At 39.6% G+C, this 20,441-nt stretch overlaps 1 protein-coding gene across 2 annotated transcripts in view; it reads right to left on the bottom strand.

The window, feature by feature from the left end:
- Window positions 1–19,554, bottom strand: part of LOC122561080 (protein prune homolog 2-like) — a 435,917-nt gene extending 416,363 nt beyond the window's left edge. Inside the window, exon 1 of one of the 2 annotated variants that reach the window (XM_043712461.2) lies at window positions 18,765–19,554. In XM_043712461.2, coding sequence (XP_043568396.2) covers window positions 18,765–18,800 — 36 coding nt within the window. In that variant the 5' untranslated portion in view covers window positions 18,801–19,554. The remainder of the gene's footprint in view (window positions 1–18,764) is intronic. The other variant, XM_043712468.2, reaches the window with a different exon arrangement.
- Window positions 19,555–20,441: the final 887 nt, after the last annotated feature.

The following is a 20,441-nucleotide window of genomic DNA, read 5'->3' as shown; positions in this document are numbered from 1 at the left end:
AGGAGGGGGTGGGGCGATTTTGATAAGGGATAGCATTGCAGCTGTGCTGAGGCAAGATAGTCCTGGAAATACATCCAGCAAAGTTATTTGGGTGGAACTGAGAAATAAGAAAGGGATGATCATCTTATTTGGATTGTATTATAGACTCCCTAATAGTCAGAGGGAAATTGAGAAACAAACTTGTAAGGAGATCTCAGCTATCTGTAAGAATAATAGGGTGGTTATGGTAGGGGATTTTAACTTTCTGAACGTAGACTGGGACTGCCATATAGTGTTAAGGTTTAGATGGAGAGGAATTTGTTAAGTGTGTACAAGACAATTTTCTGATTCAGTATACGGATGTACCGACTAGAGAAGATGCAAAACTTGACCCACTCTTGGGAAATAAGGCAGGGCAGGTGACTGAGGTGTCAGTGGGGGAGCATTTTGGAGCCAGTGACCATAATTCTATTAGTTTTAAAATAGTGATGGAAAAGGATAGACCAGATCTAAAAGTTGAAATTCGAAATTGGAGAAAGGCCAATTTTGACAGTATTAGGCAAGAACTTTCAAAAGCTGAAATGGGGGGGGGGGGGGGGGGGATGTTTTGCAGGTAAAGAGGCGGCTGCAAAATGGGAAGCCTTCAGAAATGAGAATCCAGAGAAAGTATATTCTTGTCAGGGTGAAAGGGAAGGCTGGTAGGTATAGGGAATGCTGGATGACTAAAGAAATTGAGGGTTTGGTTAAGAAAAAGAAGGAAGCACATGTAATGTATAGACAGGATAGATCAAGTGAATCCTGAGAAGAGTATAAAGGCAGTAGGAGTATATTTAAGTGGGAAACCAGGAAGGCCAAAAGGGGACATGAGATAGCTTTGGCAAATAGAATTAAGGAGAATCCAAAGGGTTTTTACAAATACATTAAGGACAAAAGGATAACTAAAGAGAGAATAGGGTCCCTCAAAAGATCAGCAAGGCGGCCTTTGTGTGGAGCCGCAGAAAATGGGGGAGATACTAAATGAATACTTTGTATCAGTGTTTACTGTGGAAAATGATATGGAAGATATAGAAAGTAGCGAAATAGATGGTGACACCTTGCGAAATGTCCATATTACAGAGGACGACGTGCTGGATGTCTTGAAACGCATAAAGGTGAATAAATCCCCAGGACCTCATCAGGTGTACCCTAGAACTCTGTGGGAAGCTAGAGAAGTGATTTCTGGGCCTCTTGCTGAGATATTTGTATCATTGATAGTCATAGATGAGGTGCCAGAAGACTGGAGGTTGGCTAACGTGGTGCCACTCATTAAGAAGGGCGGTAAAGACAAGCCAGGAAACTATAGACCGGTGAGCCTGACCTCAGTGGTGGGCAAGTTGTTGGAGGGAATCCTGAGGGACAGGATGTACATGTATTTGGAAAGGCATGGACTGATTAGGGATAGTCAACATGGCTTTGTGCATGAAAAATCATGTCTCACAAACTTGATTGAGTTTTTTGAAGAAGTAACAGAGGAATGATGAGGGCAGAGTGGTAGATGTGATCTCTCTGGACTTCAGTAAGGAGTTTGACAAGATTCCCCATGGAAGACTAGTTAGCAAGGTTAGATCTCACGGAATACAGTGAGAACTAGCCATTTGGATACAGAACTGGCTCAAAACGTAGAAGACAGAGGGTGATGGTGGAGGGTTGTTTTTCAGATTGGAGGCCTGTGACCAAAAGAGTGCCACAACGATCGGTGCTGTGTCCTCTACTTTTTGTCATTTACATAAATGATTTGGATGCGAGCATAAGAGATACAGTTAGTACGTTTGCAGATGACACCAAAATTGGAGGTGTAGTGGACAGCAAAGAAGGCTACCTCAGAATCTTGATCAGAATGGCCAATGGGCCGAGAAATAGCAAATGGAGTTTAATTTAGATAAATGCGAGGTGCTGCATTTTGGGAGAGCAAATCTTAGCAGGACTTACATACATAATGGTAAGGTCCTAGGGAGTGTTGCTGAACAAAGACCTTGGAGGGCAGGTTCATAGCTCCTTGAAAGTGGAGTCGCACATAGATAGGACAGCGAAGAAGGCAATTGGTATGCTTTCTTTTATTTGTCTGAGTATTGAGTACAGGAGTTGGGAGGTCATGTTGTGGCTGTACACAACATTGGTTAGGCCACTGTTAGAATATTGTATGCAATTCTGGTCTCCTTCCTATCGGAAAGATGTTGTGAAACTTGAAAGGGTTCAAAGTTTGTGCGAAGATTTGTAGCTCGGGTGCTCGTTGTTGTGGTTCTGTTCGCCGAGCTGGAAGTTTTTGTTGCAAACGTTTCGTCCCCTGGCTAGGCAACATCATCAGTGCTTGGGAGCCTCCTGCGAAGCGCTTCTTTGATGTTTCCTCCGGTGTTTATAGTGGTCTGTCCCTGCCGCTTCCGGTTGTCAGTTTCAGCTGTCCGCTGTAGTGGTTGGTATATTGGGTCCAGGTCGATGTGTTTGTTGATGGAGTTTGTGGATGAATGCCATGCCTCTAGGAATTCCCTGGCTGTTCTCTGTCTGGCTTGCCCTATGATAGTAGTGTTGAAAGGGTTCAGAAAAGATTTACAAGGATGTTGCCAGGGTTGGAGATCTGAGCTACAGGGAGAGGCTGAACAGGCTGGGGCTGTTTTCCCTGCAGCATCGGAAGCTGAGGGGTGACCTTATAGAGGTTTACAAAATTATGAGGGGCATGGATAGGATAAATAGGCAAAGTCTTTTCCCTGGGGTCGGGGAGTCCAGAACTAGAGGGCATAGGTTTAGGGTGAGAGGGGTAAGATATAAAAGGGACCTAAGGGGCAACCTTTTTCACACAGAGTGTATGGAATGATCTCCAATCACTCGTCGGCATGGACGGGTTGGACCGAAGGATCTGTTTCCATGCTGTACATCTCTATGACTTTCGAAAATGCCAAGACCTCACACTTAGCTGTATTAAACTCCATTTGCTATTTCTCGGCACTCTTTCCCAGCTGATTAAGCTAGTGCTGCAATTTCTGATGATGTTCCTCACTGTCCAACATACCGCTTGTTTTAGTGTCATCTGCAAACTTACTAATCATGCCTTTCTCATCCAAATCATTGATACAGATAACAATAAGCAATGGGCCCAGCACCAACCCGAGGCACTCCAATCCAACAAGCATTCTTCTACAATTACCCTCTGCTTCCCAGCATCAAGCCAATTGTACCTCCAATTTGCTAGCTCCACCTGGATTCCATCTGATCTAACATTTCAGAGCAGTCTACCATGTGCAACCTTATCAAAGGCCTTCCTGAAATCCATACAAACTACGTCAATCACCCTGCCCTTATCGACTGAGAAAATGAAAGTGTGACCCTCAGCTTGTTTACTGTTGTCTGTGTGACATCTCTGCATAGTAATGCATTTTAGAAGTCAGTCTCAAACCATCTTTCCTTTTCAGGGATGACAGCCACCTGCCTTCCCCTGCTAGAATCCTGCTTATATAGTGTTGTTTGGGGTCAGAAACCTGTATTCTGATGAGAATTGATTGAAGTGGAGGCTGGTACAATTACAACATTTAAAAAAGGTATCTGAATGGTTATACAAATAGGAACGGCTTGGAGGGAAATCAGCCAAGCTTTTGCAAATGGGATTAGGTCGGATTTGGATGCCGCGATGAGTTGGACCAAAGGGTCTGTTTCCCTACTGTATGATCCTATGACTCTACAAGCACAGATGCTCACAATGAGTGAGACCTTCATTGAAATGGAGACTTGTACCCTATCCAATTAGAGCCAGACATAGGTTAGATGAAGTGTGCAACAAATTTAGATTCCACAATGGAAGCCAGAGAGAGACTGCTGCTGCCCAAAAGAAGGTAACTGCTGTTTGTGACAAAGCTTCCACAGTGCCAAAGTGAACAGAAAAGGAGCTGGGACCTGGAACCAGAGACAGGGCTGCCCTTAACGTCATTGATGTCTGCTTGGATCTAAAATTGGAAAGACGGGTCCTCTTCCAGGTGGTGGCATAAGATGGTCACCTCACAAGTGGAGAATTAAGTGGGTCATTGAGCAATCGTCTTATAGTCACTGCTTTAATTCCCGCGCAATGCACAAATGATGGTACTTTAAGACAAACAACTGGGACTCCAGGTGTTACTACCACCTTAACAGGAAATATCAAAGGAGATGTTCTCTCACCCCACCTCTTTCAGCATTCCACAGAGACCATTCCCTCCACGACTCCCTCGTTATGCACATTGGGGGTTGAAGTGCAGATCTGAAGCAATGCGACTGGTGGAGGATATGCAATCATGAAAGATGTCAAGCAAGTATGAACAAATATGGAGCACAAGGTTGGGTATTGAGCAAACCCTTCCAGTTGATGGATTACAGAGTGATCACTGGATGCCTTGATGGTAATATGATAATGCCAAAAGCTCGGAGAATCCACAAACATGAGGTGAAGCACAATATTCCTTGTTCCTGAGGCTACATCTGTAGCAAAATGAATGTACTGCTCAGCCCTGGCAAAAAAGACAGTGATCATGTGAGATGCCACGTTGAAGAATGCCACCAAGGTCAGCAACTGATCTCTGAGAGGATGCAGAAGTACAGCAAGGCCATGTTGACTTTAATGGCCATAGACATGGTGAGAACAACTGAGGGGTAAAAGACATTTTTGTTACAGGATCACAGAGGCTGGACAGTCAGTTCCCATGCTGGATCTTAGACATCTTCAGGGAGCATATCTTTGACAGCTGATCCTGTGTTAAGGACATGGCTTTCATCGTCTTCTTCCTCCTCTTTTGTCTCCCATGCCCCCGAGTGGCTCGGGTCCACCCTCTCTGCTGTGTGTTTTGCCCAAAATCGCGACTGACCACAAAACCAGTCTTACCCATCCCCTCCCTCCCCACGTTCATCCTTCTTCTGGACCATGTGACTATTTCACTGTTTGGCAGCCCTGCCCTGTGCTCGTGTCCCATGAAGGCAAGGCATTGGTGGGGTCATGGTGGTGGGCTGAAGACCCATTCAATGCCTAATTGCCCACTTGCTTCATCACATGCTGTGCCAACAGCACCTACTTTGAAAACATCAAGAATCTCTTTATTCTCTTAAGCAGTAATACAAAGGCAGTCATGTTCTGATCAGAAAGAGACAGTAACCACATGAACAATTTCTTCAACAACTTAAACATGCCACAGCACGAGCCATGCAGGATCGCTGTCTCACCTTGTCCTGGCCCTGGTTTACATTGGAATGACCTCCTGAAACTAACACCCTCCTCCATTCCCAACTTCGAGGGAGAGCCTGAAAATTCAGCCCAGTGAATTGGTCTATATCCTAACCCAGTGTGCACAAGGACCAATTAAAAACGGTACTTATCACAAATTATATCTTTCAAGCAATAACGCACAAAAATAAAAATTACATTAACAAAAATAGCACTGTTTCATTGCTACTACTGATTTTTCTTACAGATGTTGATTTAAAGTTTGTATCCTTTTCATTTATGATCAAATCATGCCGAACAACAACAAACATTAAAATCAGGTTAAACTTTATTCACTTTCAAAAAGTGTAACAGCACATTTAAACGCATTTCCTACATGCAAAAAACATTTTAGAATGTTTCAAATGAAGAAAAGGAATACATTGCATACCATACGTGAGAATAGGAGAAATGAATAGCAAAGTCAAGGCTTCAAAACCAAAGGCAGCAGAAATGAACAAAATTTCAAAAGGTAGTAGGAAGAAAAGAAATTGCCACGGGATCGGAGTAAAGTATTCCATTGATGAGAAGTGCAGAGACAGGATCAAGATTTAAACAGGATGAGGAGGATTTCTACCCACGTTTCTGGTCAAAGAGTAATGTGACAGAATCCAAAAGAGATAGGGAAAGATAGAGAATGGAAAAATTGAAGCGTTTTCATGACACAATCTAGCAGATATACATTGCAGTTAAAAATAGTTCTCTGTCTTGTTGCTTCCCCATGTGATTGATCTAAGACAGGTCAAAAATTCGATGTTAATTACTATTGCATTATCTTTTATCAAGCAAACTTTAAAATATATCAAAATTGCTTGATTATTCTACCTCATAAGTTTGTAGACCAGTCAGCTGTTACATTCAGAGCATTATAGTAAAAATATTTGCTTAAAGGGCAAATTTGCCACAGTAAATACAACTGTTTAATAAATCCTTTCAAATTTACCAGATAATGCATTTTCTGTGATGCATAAGAACTAAATATGTTCAAGATGGAGTTACATTAACATTTGAGCAAAGTAATTCCACAATCATATGTTCATGGAAATCAAGAGTCAGAAAACTGCTGCTGTCATTAGCACCTTATTGCTAATAGGTGCTTTAAGTGAATCATTGCAGAATTATCTGTTGTATCCAAGCACATATAACCACAACGTAACATTGTAGTAGTGATTACACAAAGATGTAGGAAAGTCACCATTTCAACATTATTATACTTTTAACAAGCTTTATAGATTTTTGAAGGTGGCCTTCAAGAAGCTAAAATCTGAAGATGTGTCTAAATTTTTAATCGCCTTCACTATAGTCCTCTTATGGTCTCCATTACAAGAAACAACACATGGAATTACAATCAAGTAAAGAGTGAGAAGATGGGGGCTGGGAGTGGTAGTTGAGTCAGCTCCTCTCTTTTCATCCTCCTCAGTGAGCCACAAAACAGGCAATGGCGTACTGGTACGGTCATTGAATAGCAATTCAGAGACCCAGGCTAGTGCTCTGGGGCAGATATTGAAATTTGAATTTGATTAATAAACCTGGGATGAAGGTAGTTGAATGATGATCTCGAAACCATTGTGGATTGAAGCTCACTCATGTCCCTTACAGAAGGACAATCTGCTATCCTCACCTGGTATGGCCTAAATGTGGCTCCAATCCCAAATCTTAAATGCCCCTTGAGATGGCTTAGCAAGCCACACAGTTCTAAGTAACTGCTTCAAAACCTGCTATTAGGAATGAAACCAAACAGACCACCCACCATTGACCTGGGCACTAGAAGCAACAATGGCAACCACAGTCTTGTGGACTTTGCAAATTGTTAAAATCATGAGACATACACCACAAACGAGTCAAGCAACAGATTTAGGTTGTCTGTAAGGTTGCCCATAAGGTATGAAGCTGTGAGAATGACTATATCCTAGACATTAACGACACTAACCTTAGGAACTGTCAGGACAAATCCCCTGGTGACAGATTGGTACACACTTAGGAGGAAGATGCTTGGGAATCCTTGACTCCATATTCCACAACATTTCATGCATAAGGTCAAACATGAACAAGGAAACCTCCTACCAATTACACTTTCCCCTCAGCTGAAGAACCATGTTAAAGGATGCACGGAAGGTGGCACGAGCACAGAATGCACCCTGGGTGGGAATCTTACTGTCCACCATCAGTGAGTCTTTAACACCACTACTGAAAGAGCTGGCTGAACAGTTCTGAAGGACACAGCTGCTAAATTAGACCTAAAACAGTGGTGAAAGGAGGAAACATATACTGATCTCAACTTCAAAAAGATACCAAACTTGCAAATCTATTTTTATTACTGACATACATTTCCAATTTTGCTCCCAAAAAACACTAAATTTAAAAAAAAAACTAAATAAAATTTAATGAATTGAATTTCTTTTAAGAATTCAATACCAATTTCAACCAAATATAGAAAAATTCAAGGAGTACAATAAGAAAGTAAAAATCAAATGACTGAAATAAGTTCCCGTGTCCTGGATCTTGCTGTCAGTGTTTCAGCTTTACATTTAGATAACAATTATTAGTGATTATCAGTATATATTTAAACAGTTTCATACATACAAAGACACATGGTTTTTATTTTTTATTAGTCATGACAATAACAAAAAGACAATCAAGCCAGCTGTACCAAGATGAATATTTTAAAACAGCCCAAAAATATCCTACCAACGTTTTTACTTTGCTGTTCTGTATTGCTTCAAAAGAGATAGAGTTTAATTTCATTAAAGACTAATTCTATTCCACCTTCTTCACTTAAGAAATAGAAATTCAATGAAATTAGATTGGATGGAAGTGACAATTTAATTCAGAAGCGCCTACCTTGCCAAAAGCAAACAAGAATAACAAACATGATTCATAAGGCATTTACGTGCCACACAAATGCACTCCTTGGCTTAGTACAAGAAATACTGGTATTTTACATAGCACTTCATCATGCTTTTGGGATGACCCAACCATCTCACAGCCAATTAATTACTTTGGAAGTGCAGTCAGTGTTGATGAATGTAATTAAATACAGCAGTCAGTCACACAAAGGTCCCACAAAAAGCAATGGAATGAAAGACAAGTTAATCAGCTTTTGGTGGAGCTTGATGAGGAAGGAATATTGACCTAGCAATATCATAATCTTCTCTCTCTCTCTCTCTCTTTCTGCCTTCCAAGCAAACAGTCGGCTAGTTTGTCCTTTCCCATACCAATTCTTCAGACACACCTCTGAGCAAATGTAGTTGTACAATGAGGAAAATGTGGGGAACATTTTTTTTTAAAGTGAGAGGAGAGAAATTTTTAAAAATTACCCTCATGTCTTTTTTAAAGAGAGTGGCTTGCATGTGGAATGAACCTCTTGAGGATATGGAAGATAGGGGTACAATTACAATATTTAAAAGACATTTGGATAAGTACATGAATAGGAAAGGTTTGGAGCGATATGGGCCAGAAGCAGGCAGGTGGGACTAGTTTAGTTTGGGATTAGTTTTGGCATGGATTGGTTGGACCGAAGGATCTGTTTCCATGCTGTATGACTCTGACCATGATTATGTAGACCGATTAACTGCAGTCAGTTGTTTCTGAAACCACAGTCAGTTAATTTTCATTCCTGATAATCAACCCGTGCATTCAAATTCTTCTAACTGTTCTACTTCATGATAACATCAACAGTTACAAATCATCCCATCTTTGTTACAATGTCTATTTCATTTCGGTTATGTACTAGCACTCAGTCAAATAACATTTTAATGTCAAAGATAGTACACCTCACCTTGAAAATTCAACTCTGCTGTCAATGTTTGGACCAAGAATATAATGGGTCTGGAATGGAGTCCTAATGGAACCCAAACAGCACAGTTTGCAAATATTATAGTACTATTAAATACCATGGATTGGTGAGTAAAATGCTTGAAACTTGCGAAAAAGCCACAATGGTCATCCATTTAGCAATTATAACTGACGATTTTTGCAAATGTTTCAACTTTGTCTTGAGCACCCAAGTGCTCTGCTTTTACTTCACTGGGGCTGTCCATGTCGCCACCTCTTCTCTCAAATTGGTTGAACGTCCACCACAATTACAATTCGATGTGGCAAGACAGCAAGACTATGGCCTAATTGATTATTTGTCTGAGAATTGCTTAGCTCCGTCTATAGCTTGTTGTGTCTGCTGTTTAACATGCATCTAGTCCTGTGTTTTTGTTTCACTGGGTTAGCATCTAAACTTCAGGTATACACAAGGCTATTCCCAGCAAACATGCACAGAAATAGCTCATTGGGCCACAATTAGTCCATCAATTTGATGATTACAGACTGAAGACTAGATCAATTTTTCAGAATGTAATGCAGTACCATTTTACTGTTTCTGCTGTTTACAGTGCTATGGTAATCCTATACACCATGTGTTGGTATTGATGGGAAGTATATTGTATGTTCTTCTGCCTCCGTTGACAATATAAAAAGGTCGAAAAAGCAACAAATGGAATTGAACGAATCAGTGAAAAGATTCTCCACGTGCTGCTGGATTTGTGTTGTGGAGTCCACGATTCTGCAGGGATAATTGACCTTAAATATTAACTTCTATAAAGAATGTTTATGATTTTTGGCTTTCACCATAGACCTTTCATCGAGTGACTCAACTGTACTACCACTCACTGAGAATACTGCTTCCCAACTGGACCTCTGGTTATTGGTAAAATCACAAGGCAAAAAAAAGACTTTACCCTGTATTCACAAATCTAAATGTGGTAGACGTATCTTTTCCTAAGTGTTATAACCCCAGTTGATGATATGATTGGACAAGTTGGATCCCAGCAGTAAATCTGGATTAATTAGCCATTTATGAAATTTTGTTCAGTTAACATGTTGATATCACAAACTTGTTTAGTATCATTTAAAGAATGGAATATTCTTGTCAGTTTCAAATGGAGATCAGGGCCTGTACTACCCTTTTCAGTGAGGTGGTAACAGTTGATTGGTTAAGCATTTTAAGCATCACATGGCAACATCACTTTCCAAAAGAAGAAGAGTATAAGCAGCAGCAGCCACGTTAACAACCAATAAATCCAACAGATTTTCTGCTCATCAGCAGAAGTGCTGAGGGCAACCACAAGAGACTTTCTGCTGAGCAACCAGGGCAAAGTATTGTCTAGGAAGGTGGTGATATGGCAGTGCAGAAAGATTCTCACAACTTGCAGAAAAATTTGTAGACATTGACAGCTCAGGATATTGCTGCAGCATTAGATGACAGGAGAATCTTAGAACATTGGTGGTCACTGCAGTGACAGATAAGCAAAACACTTCCAAATGGTTCCAATTCCTTAAATGGATTAAGTCGGTGATAACACTGGTTTGTGGTACTGCATGTGTGTACAGTAGCAGTGGATAGAAATGGCAGCGACAACTTGGAGAGTAGCATTAAGTCTGCTAACTTCACTTGAAAGAATTTTAAGTACAGCCCCAGTGCCCAAATAAAGGCACAAGAGTAATTTAAATATTAATTAACCATTAGAATGTGTTTTTTGTTCATCTTTTCTCAGATTTAGCAACACGAGCATAATTCAATTACACTACATTTCAAAGCTCAGGTTAGTGAGTTAACCATTGTGAAGCACTTTTAACTTCTTATAAAGCTATATTTAAACTTACCAAATTCTTCTACTTTAGGTTAGAACCTATGTAATAGGAGCAGTAGTAAGCCACATGGCTAAATTGAATCAGATCATTGCTAAGAGGTTTAAAATTGTGATGGGTGTTCATAGACTAAATCAAGAGAAAGAGTTTCTAATTACTGAAGGATCAATAAATAAAGGGCATATATGCAACATGATCAGCAAAAGAATGAGGCTACATGAAGAAAAATGCTTTTTAAAAAATGAAGATGATATTGCCTGATTTCCAAATTGAAAGGAGTTTTTAAAAATGGAAACTTGGTAAATATTTAATGGAAATAAATTGCAGGGCTATGGAGAAAGAGCTGGGGAGTAGTAAAAAATTGGGGTACATTTAGTAAAAGCTGGCAGAGACTCAATCTGCTGAATAGCCTCCTGCAGGGCTGTATTTTAGAGATATTCTACAGGATATCATTTCATTAGGAAAATCTTTTAATTTGATCTGGAGAAAGATGAGATAGACCAGTGGTTCTCAAAGTGTGACCTGTGAACTGGCCCAAAAATGCAAGTCCCTGAAGCTGGTGTTCAGTCAGGAAAATTTGTTCATTTTTAATTCCAAAGTCTCTGAATACCCTGGACACTCAATCACAGTTCTGAAGCACTTAGTAACATCCCCAACAAGGGTACAACTGCAAGATGGGATTATCAACGTTTGAGGAGCTAAAGATAAAGGAGGACTTTGCTGAATGTGCAACCCAAGATTAGAACCAGCTCTAAACAGAAATGAACTTATCAGTGTCTTATCAAAATGCAGAATCCTTAATCCTGATGCGTTATTTGTACTGGCCAGTGAAAGCAGGTGGGGTAAGACCATCAAGCCATCAAAGATGTAATGGGAGCAAAGCTTTATCCCTGCCTAAATGGTTTATAAATTTTTTTAAAAAACCACTGATGTCAACAGAGTTGTATTAGACTTAGCAGGTAAGTCATCATAAGTTTTGTAACAAAATTTCACCCTTTGCTGCAAGTACAATCAGAAGGAAAAGGACATCAAAAGTCAAACATAACTAAGGCAGCAAGCGGAAGGCAAAGGGAGTTAGTAGCTGTTAAGAGTTTCTTGCCAAGAAAACTGGATTGCCACATTTGTTAGTAAACTCGAGCTTGCAGGTTGAACAAACAAGAGCAAACTTATTGAATTAAATAAGAGCAGCAACAGTTGTAGTGAGGCAAGGCAGGGATGGTGAAAGGCTACAGGGTGGTTAATAATAATGTAAATAAACCACTTCAATATACTTAATTTTATTGATATGTACCAATTTACAGTGCAAAATAATATGCTCAGGTATGCTTCTAGGGTTGCGAATTTAGATGAATTCACTGAGAAATTAGAGAATGGGAAAAATAATATTTTCAATAGGATGTCATTTTCTTAAGTAATTAAGGCTGTTTTCTGAATAAATGGAAATGGTTTGAAAGAAAGGCTATATTCTAGGGACTGTACAACTAATGCATGCTAGGTTTGTGACGAAGCGAAGGCAGACTCGAGCAAAACTGGCAACATGACATGACAAGAAAAAAAAGCAGATAACCAACAGATTAACAAGGATTTTGTAATTCAGAATCTTACTGCCAACAAGATATATACTGAAATTACAAGTTTTGAATATTGAAGAATTCAGATCCTGAATGCTGCAGCAAGCCAGAAAGCAGAAAAAGCAGCAATCAGCTGGCAAGCATTCAACACACAAGAGGCACACAACATTGACATCAGTGGCATTGACTTCCTGTTCCAATCTGGGACAGGAGATAGAGTGGAGGAACAAAAGGTTCTTGAAGCAGAAATTTTTAATAAACAAAATCAATCCTTAAACACTGCACCACAGTTTAGAAAAGCCATAAAAAAAAAACCAAGGAATTAATTTGAAAAGTTGGGAAATTTGCTAAACCCATTTCAAACCTTAGTTAAACCACACTTGAATGTGAGCACAATCCTGGTCATCAATTTATAGATTAGATATGGAGGCACTGGAAGACATGCAAGGATGAAACCAGAAAGCTGTGGACATACATAATGCCATAAGATCGTAAGATACGGGAGCAGAATTGGGTCTTTCATCCCATTAAATCTGCCCCGCCATTCGATCTTGGCAGATATATTTCTAAATCCTATTCTCCTGCCTTCTCCCTGTAATCCTTGATCCCCTTATTAATCAAGAACCCATCTACATCTGTCTAAAATACACTCAATAATTTTGCCTCCACAACCTTCTGTAGCAATGAGTTCCACAGATTCATCACACTTTGGCTCAAGAAATTCTGCCTCATCTTGGTTCTAAAAGGTCATGCCTTCACTCTAAGGCTATGCCTTTGAGTCTTAGTCTCTCCTACAGATGGAAACACCTTCCCCACATCCACTCTACCAGGCCTTTCAGGATTCCAATAAAAAATGTCAGGAAAGAATTGATCACGTGGAACTCCGTTCTCTTCAAGAAAGGAGGCTATCAGCTCACCTATACAGCTCTTCAAAATTACAAAAGATCTTGATAAGATGAATGCACAAAAAATGCTTTGACTTATGAGAAAAATCATAACTGATGGTCTTCAGTTAACATTGTCAAAGAAACTAAGTAGAGAATTCTGAAGGAAGGTATAACAATACAAAACTCATTGAGGGAGAAGAGAATGGAGCATCACAATGTTGGGTTTAGAACACAAACATTGACTAGTTGAGCAGAATGACCTGTTTCTGTTCCATTTAATGTATTTATAAATAGTCCTACACTGATTGGATTTCACATTTCCTGTAGTAAAATGTAAAAAAAGTAATGTTTATAGAAATGTCCATGCAGTAGTTAAGCAGTGCAGGGCCTGGTTACTAACCATGTTATTAAGTATTTTCACGAAATAAATGACTATTGGTTCCATCCATGAACAGCTAAGTACCCAACAACAGACCTTTGTACATGTGTATCAGACACCAATATGCGAAGACCAGCCTCTGACTGCAGAAAGTACAGTAAGGTGCAGGCAGCAACTTAACTGCAATCTGGCAGCTGAATATGACATCAGTGCAAACATCAGCATCAGACAATAAGCCACACATTTTAAAACCACTGCGTGTATCAAGTCTACTCTTGGTTACCTGAGATGACAAGATCTCCCAGAAACTACAACAAAATGTGAAGGCTCTCCAAAGTAAAATCTCTTTTAATGCATCAATTACTCAGCAAACGTGCCACTCAACAATCAGAGTCTCTCAAGTTACCCATGTCTATTGTCAGCAGCCTGCAACTACTTTCCAGTATTACAAAAATTGTATAAAAGGAGTCATAGAGATGTACAGCACAGAAACTGACCCTTCAGTCCAACTCATCCATGCCGACCAGATATCCCAAGTTAAGCTAGTCCCATTTTCCAGCACTTTAGATTAGATTACTTACAGTGTGGAAACAGGCCCTTCGGCCCGCCGAAGCGCAACTCACCCAGACCCATTCCCCTACGTTTAACCCTTCACCTAACACTATGGGCAATTTAGCATGGCCAATTCACCTAACCTGCATATTTTTGGATTGTGGGAGGAAACCGGAGCACCTAGGGGAAACCCACGCAGACACGGGGAGAATGTGCAAACTCCACACAAACTTCCCGCCTGAGGCGGGAATTGAACTCGGGTCTCTGGCGCTGTGAGGCAGCAATGCTAACCACTGTGTCACCGAACCGCCCATTTGGACCATATCCCTCTAAACCCTTGCTATTCATAGACCCTTTTAAAATGTTGTAATTGTACCAGTCTCTATGACTTCCTCTGCAGCTCATTCCATACACGGACCACCCTCTGCATGAAAAAGTTGTCCCTTTTAAATTTTTCCTCTCTCACCCTGAACCTGTACCCTCCAGTTCTGGACTCCCCCAATCAAGGGAAAAGACTGTCTATTTACCCTACCCAAGCACCTCATGATTTTATAAACCTCTATAAAAGGTCACTCCTTAGCCTCCGATGCTCCAGGGAAAACAGTCGCAGCCTATTCAGTCTCTCCATCGCTCAAATCCTTCAACCCTGGCAACATCCTTGCACATCTTTTCTGAATCCTTCCAAATATCACAACATCCTTTCAACAGGAGGGAGACCAGAACTGCACACAATATTCCAGAAGTGGCCTAACCAATGTCCTATAAAGTCGCAACACGACCTCAGAATTCCTATACTCAATACTCTGTCCAATAAAGGAAAGCATGCCAAATGCCTTTTTTACTATCCTATCTACCTGCAATTCCTTCAACAGATTATCATCCTAAAACCAAAATGAAACAAATCAAACACTGACAATCTGAAATGTAAAAAAACAGCACTTGCTTCAAAGTTGCAATTCAGTTTATAATATGTCAATGATTGGAAGGAAAGGATGATAATTGGGCACAATCCTGAAGTTACACAAAAATGTGTCTCCCTCCTACTTAGCATTCCCGTTCTCCATAGATTTTCATTCATGGCTCTTGACATATCTAATATGCCATAATATCACAAAAGAACAAGGTGTAGAAGCAGGTCCTAAGAACAATGCACAGCCAGTATAGGGACTGAGACTGCTCCATCTGCATTATTAAAGGACCACAGAAATAGCCAACTGACCTAATCAGATCCCAACGCAACTTCAGTATCAGAAAATATCTAGATCGATTATTCTTTTCATTGGCATAACATGACAATGATAAAAATGACCAAAGTTCCTATGATGACTTCAGTTAATACAATGTCATAATCCACAGGAAATAATCTGAAAAGAATTCTAATAAAAAGGCACTTGAAGTATTTTAAAAAGACAAAAAGTCAATTTATCTAATAATAATTTCAGCTAGCTTGAAATCCAATAAACACATGGAGATAGTGACAACAGCAGCTGTTGGAAAGTCAGAGTTGATAAAATGTGGAGCTAGAAAAAGCACAGCAGGCTAAGCAGCAGAGGAGCAGGAGAGTCAATGTTTCCGGCAGGACTCATAATCCAATTATCACAGTATACTCTTTTCTACCTTGGAATTATTCCAAGGTTAGGCAAATGTGCTGATTTTTTCATTTTGTATTTCAATACTAAACATTGCAATTTACTTTGATAGAATAATACAGCACAAAAGGAGGCCATTCACCCACTCAGTACATCGGAAAGAGTTACCCAATCAATCCTGTACACCTGCAAGGTTTTGTTTAAAAAATCAAGTAACAAATAGTTACTGGATTTTCACCTATATTCATTAGTTCCTAAAACTGTGCACAATTTCAGTGGTCGAGAAACAAAGAAAGAAAGACTCAAGGTCGATCCTAAACTTCCTCTTGGGCAACATCTTTATAATTCAAAGAAGTTGTGAGCACCAATTAAAAGCTTAATTGCAACTTAACTATTGTGGCCTCACCAATTTTAATTTCAGGGTCCTTTAAGCCTTATTTTGAGTATTGTCCAGCAGTTCCATTAATAACTGCAAGTTATTCGACTCCACAAAATACTTGTCAAAGCTTGCAAATGTAGACATCCAAGTTTGAAAAGAATGTAATTTCAGTCTTGGAATTAGGCTCGTTGACATTTCAGAAAACTCAGTAAAGCTCAAATTTAAGGGAACTGGCAAACTAATCACAAATACTATAAAGGGAAAGCATTTTACACAGTGAGTGATTAGGTTAGTGGATACATACTGAAGAGTAGAAATTACAGGGATGTGGGAAAGAACAAGCTGATTGAATTAATTAGTTTACTCTTAAAAAGTCATCATAGTGTGTGCCAAAAGGTTTCCTTCTGTGATTACTATTTTGATTGAAATATCATCCAATAATAGGATCTAACTTAGCATGCACAAGTTTACTTAAAAGTTGTCTAAACTGTAAAACATAGGATTTGAAACTTTTCATGTTTCTGAGGAATCCAGTTTGTTGCACAATTTGCTTAGGCATGAAACTACATTGAAGTTGGACTTAATTCACTCCTATTTCATACAGAACATTGTCACTGTCAATATTTACTGCAAACATTGACTTTTATTTATTATTATTACATGGCAACCACCTGCTGAGGTTCAAAGCGAATCCAGACAAAAAGTCTTCAATCCACTCATTATTCCAGGGTAAGAGTCAAGAAAAACATTATTAGCATGAGGATTTAATCCAAAAACAATGGTCTTTTATTTCTGTTATCAAAAACCAACAGGATTAACAATAAGAATCCAGATTCACCATTACCTTTCAACAGAAACATCTAGATACACTTTCACTGTACAAATATCTACATTGGTGAGAAAACAATTTACTTAGAACTAACACAATATTTAAAAGGCATCTGAATGGGTATATGAATAGGAAAGGTTGAGAGGGATATATGCCAAATGCTGGCAAATGGAGCTAGTTTAATTTAGGATATCTGATTGGGATGAACAAGTTGAACTGAAGGGTCTGTTTCTGTGCTGTTCATTTCTATGATTCGATTATACTGCATGGAGAGCATGTCAGAAGTATTTTAAGTTGCATATGTATAAGTCCATAAGATTCAAAAGAATAGTTTAAGCAGTAAAACATGGAAATTGAAACTTTTTCTACACTTACGAGTTATAAAATTCATAAAATACTGATGGATTTAATATTAATTGTAGCTTTCCTCCTAAAATCGAATAAGGGAGGTAATGACCTTGTGGTATTATTACTGGATTGTGAATCCAAGGACCCAGGTAACATTCTAAGAATTCATGGTCAGATTTCCACCACAGCAGACGATTTTTATAGACATTTTCATCTGTCACTAAAAATCTGGAATTAAGAGTCTAATGAATAAACTGTGAATCTAATGAAACATTAATACACTATTAATTGTTGGAAAAACGCCCATCAGGGAAGAAAGCTGCCATACTTACCTGGTATGGCATACATGTGACTCCAGGCCCACAGCAATATAGTTTATTCTCAACTGCCCTCTGGGCAATTAAGGATGGGCAATAAATGCTTGTCTCGCCAGTGACGCCATCACCCATGAATGAGTTTAAAAAGTAATCTAACATCATAAAATAAACAAAAACCTGAATATAATTCTGTGAATATGTCTGTCACCTCCTAAAAGAAAGACTGTCTAAAAAAAATACAAGCACCAACAATAAAGTCATCAAAATAACTATTCTGCAATAAAAAAAAGCATTCCTTCAACTGAAAATATGGTTGGAGGTACATACAGAAATAGTAACAGAGTGCTTCCCATCTTCAGTGCAAAACCTGTATGTCAGACAAAAAAACTGGAAAACATTATGGGGTGTAGCAGTAGCGTAGACTTTCCCTTCATGCCAAAGTTATAGGTTACTGAGATTCACTTGCTACCAATGCCTATTAAAAGGAGTCCTGTACACAAACCTAGCTCTCAGCAAGAATAACATTTTCATCTGTCTCATCCTTCCCAATGTATATCCTTATGTTAAAGAAAAACTTAGCTTTCTTAATCCTCAACATCTAACCTGACAACATGTATTTGACTCTCACAGCTTCACTGCTTCTACCTTAACTATACCACAACCTAAGAAAGTGGATAATTTAGCTAAATCCAATCAAACCCTGATAAATAAAAGGGGAGAATATTCCAGAAATGGGCCACATGATAGTTTCCTTTATAAAGTTTTTTTAATGTCAGTGAGGTCGAACATAGGTGTTGGTTTGTATACAAACAACAAAGTGGCCAGTAATTGGTGGTTGCTGCCTGTCGGAAGCACAAAGGACTTGACTGACTTTTGCCTGTATTGTTAAAGAAATCATAACTCAGCCCAACGCGCCCAGTCTTCAGCAAAGGACTTGCTGAGTGAGCAATATTTTGGAGACCTCGGTGGGATAACCAATGTAAATATGATGGGTACTTTTTAGCCACTGTTGAAAATCTCTGACAATCTGAGGGCATTCTTACCAGAATGGATTTGGTATATTGCAGAAACTCTTCCATCTCTGCCCGTGTGTTTGATAGTGGCGTAGACTCTGCATTCGACAGAAAGTTGAGTCTAATTTCAGCCGGATTTCGCTTCGCTCCGATGCTCTCACGTCGAAACAACACCGCCCAGTGTAACAGGGAGCAGACTCACAGCACCACCCGGTGTGATAGGGAGCAGAGACTCACAGCACCGCCCCAGTATCACAGTCAACACATCCTTACAGCAGCACCGAGCGCTGCGCTGGCTACACCCAATGAGAACACTGTGTCCAGCTCGCTGACATCACCTCCGAGTTGCTGCAATTGGCAGGAGTTCAGAGAGTTGCTGCGTGAGGTTTATCTGCAATAGAGCAAGTAAGTGGGGAGGACCTAACATTATCCAGAAACGTCCCCCTGCTGCTGTGGATCCATTGCTTACCTCTGAATCATCGCACAAAGAGGCACTGCGTTCATGGTGAACGTAGTCACCAAACTTCTGGGTCATTTTTGCTCGGAAGGAAATAAGTTGGGAAGAGCGAGAGTCGTTATTGGTTTATGTATATAAAGTAGCAACTTCTGATGTTTATAACAAATGTTTTGGTTGTTAAGAGTTTGTTTCTTGATTTTTGAGACATTTGGGTTTGCATGTCTGCACAGTTAATAATCAACATAACACTGACACTGGAGCCCCATCTATTCAATTTCCCACCCATCCCAACTCTGAGCCAAGACCCTCTACCACCCTAACACATCTGCCTTTCTGACTGGGTTGAAAAGCGTGGCGGTGGAAAAGCACAGCAAACCACGCAGCATCCGAGGAGCTGACTGATAACACCATCGATGTCCCAGACTTCCGTAGGCAATTGCTCTTCTGGAGCGTCTATGCTCAAGGTGATCCAATGCTTTATCAATGCTTCATGGATACATTTTGATGCCACGTGCTATCCTTAAAATTGTATTAACTGCATAGCATATGTTACTTTTAATAAATGTAAACACTTTGGCTGTATAAGCTGCTCCTTTATCGCATATCAACTGTTGTGTTAATTATAAAAGTAGATGATAGGTTCCAGTTAAAGCTGAAAATACTTTATTTTTAAAGTTTTGTGAACTTGAAATAAAATTTGAAACATAAAGTGGAAAAGATCAACTTGAACTTCTTCCATGATGTTAGCTGCACACATTTTTTCACACATTATTATGAGGACTATTTTGAACTAATACTAGCTCGATTTGAAACCAGCAGTCTTTGGTTCCAGTGCTCAGAGTAAAATTGTAGAGCACAGCAGAAAAGGTATTGATTGTGTCGTGATATTACTGCCTAACTCTTCAGCTGAGCTGAAACAATAGTGGTACTGCAGCATGGATATATAATTAATTTCTTAACCTAGATAGGAGAAAATGTTTACATTTACTTCTGCAATTTACCTAATATATTGGCAACAGTACAGAAGAAGCATATTTAGCCCATAGTGTCTATGCTGGTCTTCTGAAGGCACAATCCACCTAGAATCACTCCCTTATCTTTTCCCCATTCTTTTATTTTTCAGACCATGAATCAATTCCCTCTTAAATGCTTCAGTGGACAGGATTTCAACCATACTTTCAGGCAGAGCATTCCAAACTCTAACCACTTGCTGTGTCAAAAAAAAAATTGTTCATGTTTCTTCCTTTGCC

This window comes from Chiloscyllium plagiosum, unplaced genomic scaffold (assembly GCF_037043375.1).
Source record: "Chiloscyllium plagiosum isolate Xiang-an unplaced genomic scaffold, Cpla_swu_hap1 HiC_scaffold_2, whole genome shotgun sequence".
Lineage (NCBI taxonomy): Eukaryota > Metazoa > Chordata > Chondrichthyes > Orectolobiformes > Hemiscylliidae > Chiloscyllium > Chiloscyllium plagiosum.
This window is presented reverse-complemented; position numbering and strand designations above follow the sequence as displayed.